The following is a 9,732-nucleotide window of genomic DNA, read 5'->3' as shown; positions in this document are numbered from 1 at the left end:
CTGTTTGATTCTAAAGTCCATTCCAATAATGTGTGTGCAATTGGATTGCAAGTAAATGCATACTTTAGTATACCCAGCATAGTAAAATAGGAATAATAATTTTAAACATCTTTCTATTTATATATTTGACTGTTTGGGCGTGTGTTAGTTTTTATTCAATAAAAGACAAAACGGCTGAACCGATTGAACCCTCTGTTAAAGGAAGGTTGAAAGAAAAAACTTTTGCCTGAAAAAAAAATATTTTTGGAAATTCCTAAATCTTTTTTAAAAATTGTGGTATTTATGTTTATTTGAGGCACAATGACGATTTGAAAAGCAAAAGTGAAAAACTAAAATTGTTAAAATTTAAAATAAATTATGTTGATCTTTTAAAGGCATAAAGCCATAAAGGAAGCACTTTCACATTTTACGTCACGTAAATTGTCTTTACGTTTCCTCTAAATCGTTAAAATCACAAGGCTTCGTGCGTTCAATTGGATAAAAAATTATTTTTAAAAACGTGTCTTTTGATAATAATAATAATATGATAATACTAATATGATATAAGAAGTAGATTTAACTCTTAATGCCAAATGATGATTATTTTAATGAAATTATTTGTTCCTAAATAAATTTAAAAAGCTAATTTTTTTGTAAAACAATTTTTCAATTTAATTTCGCTGATCTTAAACTTTCGAGTCATTAAAATTAAATTTTCTGGTAGGTATTCAATAGTGTTTCATTTGCTTAATGTAAAATTAACTTGTGGATAATATTTTCTCATTTGTTTCATATTGAGAACAGTTTTTAATGATTTCTTATCTATCAAACTCCAGGTTGAAATAAACCCTACACAATTTTCTTTTTTAAAATACAAACATAAGAATAAAAATGCAAATTTTCTTTATTGCACTGAACATTACTTTGAACATTAGGTCTAAATGTCTTTAGTCCCCGAGAGAGCCTTTTCCTTTGAGAGTAATAATTAACCAACATTGCATTAATACTAGAGATTAATTAAAATTAACCAACATTGCATTAATACTAGAGATTAATTAAAATCAACCAACATTGCATTAATACCAGAGATTAATTAAAATAATAAATAGGACTCTATATTTCGTCTTTTCAAGATTATAAGTAATTCATTCTCAATAACCCTGGGAAACCGCTTAAAGACAGAGAGAGAACCTGTTCTACGCCGACTGTTTGTTTTTAAATGGATTGCTACGACTTTAGCCCCTTTAGTGGTTAATTGAGTTAATGAGTTAAAGCGATACTAATTCCTGTGATTTACTAATTAATTATTATGAATTCATAATCTCTGGAATTTTAATTTAATTTATAATACATCACTTTTAAAATTGTTTCGATCAAAAGTGTTAATATTAAGAATCCTACAAATTGAATTATTTTGAATCTATATCCATTGCGGAGAGAGTTGATAGTTTTTAGTGTTGTATACAAAAAAATGTTAATCAATTAAGCACTGTCTATCAGAATATTTCATGAATTTGATGAATTTAATGACATATATGACATTTTATTTAACTAACCTTCATGGTGCAAAATCCAGTCCCGGCACCGTTGATGTTGTTAGAACTGTTGTTTTGACTGCTGTACATGTTGTTGTTCTTACAGTTGCTATTGTTGTTGTTATTCATGTTGTTGTTGTTTATGTTTGGGATTTGTTTGCTGGAAAATGATGTTACTTTATTTTGTTGAATTATTGCACTATCTCTCTCAAACCTGAATATTAAAGTTATATATATAAACAAGGTTTCCCAAGAAACCAAAATTTTGTAATAACCTTTTAGTCGTCTTTAATCTACGCGGCATTCAAAATTTCACATATGCAAGTAACGAACTCAAAATGGTTGATAACATTTAAGAACTGATTACTTTAGCCTTAAACTTCAACCATCTAAAGATATGTGGATTAGAAAATTAGAGTTTAGGACAAGAAATTAGTTCCTTTCCTAAATGGGGTCTGCCTGATCAATAATACGATTTTTTTCGCGAAAACTTTAAAGATCGAGCGGGGTATAATTTTACTTAATTATCTCAAGGATAATTTCCTGGGGAAATAATTAATCTTTTTAATTAAGTTATTTGGTCTTATTGTGGATGACAATTAATATCAGAGAAACGTATTTCCTTGTACAATTCTCAGATATTTTATGAAAAGTTTCTTCTTTTTGTGCAAATCAGTGGAACAATATTTCTTCCATTGTGTTCTTCCAAAGGTTCTATATTGTGTACTGATATCAAAGGATTAATAGAAAAGAAGTATTAAGGGAAAAAATGAATGCTTCATGAATTGGTTAAATAGATTTCTATTATTAACATAGTTTTTTCAAACCACAGATCTAAATATGAAAGGCCTGAAGATATGATTTCAAGTGACAATTAGGTGTCCTTTAAACCTCACTATCTGAGTAACAAGCTGAAGAAATTATAGTTGTATTCTACAACAAAATTCTAAAAGATAATTTAAGTAAGGATTACAGTTTTAGAAAGTCACTTTCAAAACGGTTTTAGAGAAGGTCACTAAACATCTTATATAAATTCGGCTTGATTTGACTTTTAAACCACAAAAAAAAAAATTTTAATCAAAAGAGACAAAGGAATTGAGTTTTTGTAACAAAATAAGATTTTCTAATCTCTATATCGGTGCAACCCAATATCGGAGATATTTTAAACTATGAATTCTGATGGATAAATATTCTTAGTTTAAAATATCAGGTTGAAAAGATATAAGAATTAGAAAATTTGAGTTTGTGGCAAAAATTAAATTCCTTTATAGAAAATATGTTCTTACCTGGATAGCTTTCCGGTCGGGATTGAAAAAGACAAATTCTTTGGTTTTCTTAAAGCAAGCTTAGCATAGATAGAATCCTTCTTCTGGAGATTAACTTTCCGTCCTTGTTTTGGAGGTTGGGAGAGTCGGAGTAGAGCAGGATCTATATTCCGGTAGAACTGTCCAGGTTCAACCTTTCTATCACAAGTTCTAGGTGGGGGAGGGTGCGGAGCAGGATGCGGAGAAGGACGGGACGGTTCCTCTACTCTAGGATTGAATTTTCTCTCGGGGTTGGTTTCTGCATCTCCAGTTAGGTTTGGATGCTTATAAGGTTTAGTTGGGATGGTTTCTGGTTCTCCAGGTAGGATTGGAGGCTTGTAAGGTTTGGTTGGGTTCGTTTCATGATTGATAGGTTCAATTGAAATGTTGGGTGGTTCGATGATTGGATTTGACTGATTTGGTTTGTTTATACTCTTCTTTCTTAGGTTAATAGGTTCTCCGAAATGGTATGAGAAGGCAGGCTTAGGTTGATCAAAGCTAGGAATCGGAGGAGGGATTGGTATATTGTTCTTTAATTTAGCTTGAAGCAGGGATATCGTAGAGCTAGGAGCTGGGACGGACGGATTAAAATCCGGTTTGGAAATTAATCTGTTTAATTGGGACGGATTAATGGTTAAAGGTTTTGATTTGGGGTATCCAAGTAGAAGGTTTGGGATAGGGAGGAGGAGAAGGAGAAGCAAGTCTGTAGGATAAAGATGGTTTGGTGATGGTAGATGAGAAGGGAGGTGGAGAAGGAGACGGTCTACAGAATATTGGAGGAGGGGACTCCAACCATCTACAAAATATATTAAACTAATCCCAGTTGAATAATGCAATATTCAGTTTAAGAATTCTACTTTTTAAATAAATCAAAAAGAAATCAGCTCAGCCATGAACACGTTTTAAAAAAATATGTAACCACAAAAAAATTAGATACCCCGTCGGAAAGTTTTCTATTTGATCATTTTTTTGAGGACCACTATATAAGCACGAAGCACGTTGTTCAATCAAAATTTGAAGAAGATTGGCTGAGATTTGGATTATGCAAGATTTATTACATGTTCCTGTAAAAAGGGCGTTGGAGATAGATAGTACATAGATAGACAGATAGATAGATAGATAGATAGATAGATAGATAGATATATAGATAGATAGATAGATAGATAGATAGATAGATAGATGATAGATAGATAGATAGATAGAAGGATAGATGAGTAGATTGATAAATAGATAAATATAAAAAAGTTTAGCTTTATACGTTAGTAAGACCTATATTGCTGAATAAGGTACATATTTTAGTAAGTAATGATGTATTTAACTAGTAAGTAAGAGTGTACATGCAGCATGTATAAATGAGTAAGTATGAATGTTTATCTGAGTAAGTAAGGATCTTTAAAGCTGAGTAAGGAATGATACGTAACTAATTAAGAAAGGCTTTAATAATCGAGATATATAAGCCTGAATATATTATATTTAAGTAATTAAAGCTGTTATGTAGTTGAGTAAGTAAGCCAATATATCTTAGCCAAGATGCTGATTAATAGAGCTAGCTAACTAAGTAAGAATGTAAATAGCTATTAAGCAGGAATATACTTAGTAAGTATAGCAATTTGTACTACTACTGCATATCTGAGTAACAAATACTTTGTAGTCCCATTGTATATCTGAGTAACTAATACTTTGTAGTACTACTGTATATCTGAGTAACTAATACTTTGTAGTCCTATTGTTTATCTAAGTAATACTTTGTAGTCCTACTGTATATCTGAGTAACTAATACTTTGTAGTCCTACTGTATATTTGAGTAACTAATACTTTGCAGTCCTACTGTATATTTGAGGAACAAATACTTTGTAGTCCTACTGTATATCTGAGTAACAAATACTTTGTAGTCCTATTGTATATCTAAGTAACTAATACTTTGTAGTCCTATTGTATATCTAAGTAACTAATACTTTGTAGTCCTATTGTATATCTGAGTAACTAATATTTTGTAGTCCTACTGTATATCTGAGTAACTAATACTTTGCAGTCCTACTGTATATCTGAGTAACAAATACTTTGTAGTCCTACTGTATATTTGAGTAACTAATACTTGTAGTTCACTGCATATCTAAGTAACTATACTTTGCAGTCCTACTGTATATCTGAGTAACAAATACTTTGCAGTCCTACTGTATATTTGAGTAACTAATAATTTGCAGTCCTACTGTATATTTGAGTAACTAATAATTTGTAGTCCTACTGTATATTTGAGTAAATAATACTTTGTAGTCCTACTGTATATCTAAGTAATACTTTGCAGTCCTATTGTATATCTAAGTAACTAATACTTTGTAGTCCTACTGTATATCTAAGTAGCTAATACTTTGTAGTCCTACTGTATATCTGATCGTAACTAATACTTTGTAGTCCTATTGTATATCTAAGTAATACTTTGTAGTCCTACTGTATATCTGAGTAACTAATACGTTGTAGTCCTACTGTATATATGAGTAACTAATACTTTGTAGTACTACTGTATATATGAGTAACTAATACGTTGTAGTCCTATTGTATATCTGAGTTACTAATACTTTGTAGTCCTACAGTATATCTGAGTAACTAATACTTTGCAGTCCTACTGTATATCTGAGTAACAAATACTTTGTAGTCCTATTGTATATATGAGTAACTAATACTTTGCAGTCCTATTGTATATCTGAGTAACAAATACTTTGTAGTCCTATTGTATATCTGAGTAACTAATATTTTGTAGTCCTATTGTATATTTGAGTAACTAATACTTTGCAGTCCTACTGTATATCTGAGTAACTAATGCTTTGTAGTCCTACTGTATATCTAAGTAAGTAATACTTTGTAGTCCTACTGTATATCTGAGTAACTAATACTTTGTAGTCCTATTGTTTATCTAAGTAACTAATACTTTGTAGTACTACTGTATATCTGAGTAACTAATACTTTGTAGTCCTACTGTATATCTGAGTAACTAATACTTTGTAGTCCTATTGTATATCTGAGTAACAAATACTTTGTAGTACTACTGTATATCTGAGTTACTAATACTTTGTAGTCCTACTGTATATCTGAGTAACAAATACTTTGCAGTCCTATTGTATATCTAAGTAACTAATACTTTGTAGCCCTACAGTATATCTGAGTAACTAATACTTTTTAGTCCTATTGTATATTTGAGTAACTAATACTTTGTAGTCCTACTGTATATCTGAGTAACAAATACTTTGTAGTCCTATTGTATATCTGAGTAATACTTTGTAGTCCTATTGTATATCTGAGTAACTAATACTTTGTAGTCCTATTGTATATCTGAGTAATACTTTGTAGTCCTATTGTATATATGAGTAACTAATACGTTGTAGTCCTACTGTATATCTGAGTAACGAGTAATACTTTGTAGTCCTATTGTATATCTGAGTAACTAATACTTTGTAGTCCTATTGTATATCTGAGTAATACTTTGTAGTCCTATTGTATATATGAGTAACTAATACGTTGTAGTCCTACTGTATATCTGAGTAACTAATACTTTGGTAGTCCTATTGTATATATAAGTAACTAATACGTTGTAGTCCTACTGTATATCCGAGTAACTAATGCTTTGTAGTCCGGAAGTATAGAGTAGGAATGTTGGGTTTAGTTTAAATGTTCCTGCAGTGTAGAAGAACTGGACTATCTCTATCTTTATCCAGATCAACTCTGAAATATACAGAAATAATGGTTTTTATCTAAACCAAGTGCAAGGAGAGAAGGTTGGAGAGAAGGGTAGGAGGGGGTTACTAGAAACCAGAGACAAGATAAAGAACAGAACTAAATTGGATCAACGTAAAAGGAATAAACAACGAATACCTGTTCACATTGTGTCCAAACAAAATCAAAAAACTCAGAAGGTATACCAGTTATACAATGTTTACACCAGTATGTTGCAAAGATTTATGCAAAATAAGATTTGGAGGTAAGTAATCAATTACCTTTTTTCTTATAATCTATATTTTTTACAAAATTAAGGTGTCCAAAAATATAAGAAAACTTGCGAAATATACAATGTGCAAATATATCAATTTCTCATATTTTCAAGATGTGCAATCTGCAATGTGCGCTAACGGAGAAATCAAGTATAGTACTAGAAAAACGCGCGTCTCATTTTTAAATTTTACATGTCTAAAGCTACAAAAATAATTAAAAGTGAGTTGGTGGGATAAAACCAAAGACCAAGGCTTTACGAAACTTTGAGTTTGATGCTGTCTAAAAATTGTATGATTAACTTTTCGAATTGTTTATATATTTCAGTGAGACTCATATTTATTTTTTTAATTAGAAAATTTCCTGTATTATTATAGGGACTTTAAGCGTCATATCAAGTGAACGACTGGAAATGGGAATTTCCGAGCTATAGAGATACCCAGAAAAGCTTTGTTTGAGTTTGATATTCATGACGAAATTGTCAGAATTTAACACTTTTTTGTCCAAAAATGTGAGACATCGTTTGCAGAAACCGTTTTAATCTTTGCATGGAAGGTTTCTTGGAAATTTCGCTTACAGTCCCTTTAATTGAGTTTTGATGGCACAACTTGTACTCTGCAAGTCCTGCAAGTCACATTTAGAACTTTACCAATTTTCCGAATTTATGATATAACAGGATTATCAACTTGATACACAGATTAAACAGATTAAACAGGATTATCAAGTTGATACACAGATTAAACAGATAGAACAGGATTATCAACTTGATACACAGATTAAACAGATAGAACAGGATTATCAACTTGATACACAGATTAAACAGATAGAACAGGATTATCAACTTGATACACAGATTAAACAGATAGAACAGGATTATCAACTTGATACACAGATTAAACAGATAGAACAGGATTATCAACTTGATACACAGATTACACAGATAGAACAGGATTATCAACTTGATACACAGATTAAAAAGGATTATCAACTTGATACACAGATTAAACCGTTTTAACTAATCCAGAGGAATTTCTACTACCTATGATTTTTACCAAATAATTACTCCATTCACACTGTTTCCCATCTTTAAATTATTCTTCTTGTTTCATTTTCAAATCTTATTCTTACATTTCATTACATTTGAAAAATATGAATATAATAAGCCTGTTAGTTTGGTAGTTTAAATGTTTGCTTTTGTTTAAAAAATTGTGGTTTTTTATTGCAAACTTTTTGGTATTCATTTCTTTTTTTAAATTTTTGTAATGCCCATTATCTACTTCTTAATTTATTGATTTTGAACGGGTTAGGAAAAATTCCTTAACAGTAATAAATGTCAAGGTGAAAGTGTCAAAACTGAAAGTGCTAGGGGAAAAAACCNTATTTAGGATTATTATTTTAAACTTTGAACTCTACTAGATCAGTAACATTTTAAATGTTTACATGAATTAGATTGCAAAGATATCAGAGAAATATTTTAAATAAAAATATTTAAAATTTCCTAAATATTTTGTGCTTGTAAGATTTGTAGGCTCCGGCCTTTCCTGCCATAATGTTAAGCACTGCTAAGCTAATACTTTCAAATTGTTTTTCCCTTTTAAAGAAAGTGAACTCGCCTATTAGAAGCTTTTTATAGATTTGTTTACATTCATGTAATTCAGGGTTTTCCTTGGATTGAACCAACAATATTAAATATAGGAATATACGTTTTACAACATCATGTACTCAATATTCACGAGACATCTTAGCAAGGGTATTTCAAACAATTTTACAAGATTTTTTAATCTTTCTTGTCAAATTTTGAATTGCATAAAGCCTTTTCTTTTCTCTACTTTTCTTAGATATATATATTTCAGTATTATCAGTATTAAAAATACAATATGCATAAGATAAATTAAAACATTAAGTAATTGAGCTTTTACCAAAAACTTAAATGTTTCGTTCCTATATCTTTCTAACCTGATGGTGTAAAAATTTGATATTTCAAACCCAGATAACATGCATAGTTTGCAATATTTAAGCTCTACGAAATTAGGTTGCAAAGATATTGGGATAAGAAAATTTGAGTTTGTGGCAAAGATTAAATTTCTTTTTAATTACTTACCGGGTGTTTTCCGAGAGTCCCGGAACCGTCCTAGCTCCGAGTATAGAATGAGTAGGAAGGACGGGTTTAGGACCAACTTTAGGTTTCCAGGAATGATTATCAGGGAGGGAGAAACTCGGGGCAGGGGTCAACCCCTCCGAGAATATACTCCGGGTGTTGGATGTGTTGGGTTTCTCAGGGTTGGTCGTAGAGTAGGGAGTAAGATTAGACTTAAACCTGGAGCTGGATAGTTGGGATATGGAGAGGTTTAGAGAATCCGTCATATCCCTAGACAATATACATTATGTTATTTTAGATATAAAAAAAAGTTGTATGTACATATCCCTAGACAGTATACATTATGTTATTTTAGATATAAAACAAGCTTGTATGTGCATATCCCTAGACAATATACATTATGTTATTTTAGATATAAAACAAAGTTGTATGTGCATATCCCATAAAATATACATTATGTTATTTTAGATATTAAACAAGCTTGTATGTGCATATCCCTAGACAATATACATTATGTTATTTTAGATATAAAACAAAGTTGTATGTACATATCCCTAGTCAATATACATTATGTTATTTTAGATATAAAACAAAGTTGTATGTACATATCCCTAGACAATATACATTATGTTATTTTAGATATAAAACAAAGTTATAGGTACACATCCCAAGACAATATACATTGTGTTATTTTAGATATAAAACAAAGTTATAGGTACATATCCCTAGACAATATACATTATGTTATTTTAGATATAAAACAAAGCTGTGTACAAGTTCGACAACAAAAGCTAACATGTTTTTAAATATTTTATTTCATGGGATAGCTAAAAAA

At 30.4% G+C, this 9,732-nt stretch overlaps 1 protein-coding gene across 1 annotated transcript in view; it reads right to left on the bottom strand.

Moving 5' to 3' along the window:
- The window catches only part of LOC111714872 (uncharacterized), a 24,235-nt gene extending 19,760 nt beyond the window's left edge, over positions 1 to 4,475 (bottom strand). The window contains exons 1-3 of the mRNA XM_023490086.1: positions 4,463 to 4,475; positions 2,801 to 3,614; positions 1,536 to 1,728 (exon numbers count right to left, since the gene is read on the bottom strand). Coding sequence (XP_023345854.1) covers positions 1,536 to 1,728; positions 2,801 to 3,614; positions 4,463 to 4,475 — 1,020 coding nt within the window. The remainder of the gene's footprint in view (positions 1 to 1,535; positions 1,729 to 2,800; positions 3,615 to 4,462) is intronic.
- Between the last annotated feature and the right edge of the window lie 5,257 nt (positions 4,476 to 9,732).

This window comes from Eurytemora carolleeae, unplaced genomic scaffold (genome assembly GCF_000591075.1).
Source record: "Eurytemora carolleeae unplaced genomic scaffold, Eaff_2.0 scaffold1668, whole genome shotgun sequence".
Lineage (NCBI taxonomy): Eukaryota > Metazoa > Arthropoda > Copepoda > Calanoida > Temoridae > Eurytemora > Eurytemora carolleeae.
Note: the sequence above shows the minus strand (reverse complement) of the source record. Positions and strands in the feature narration are given on the sequence as shown.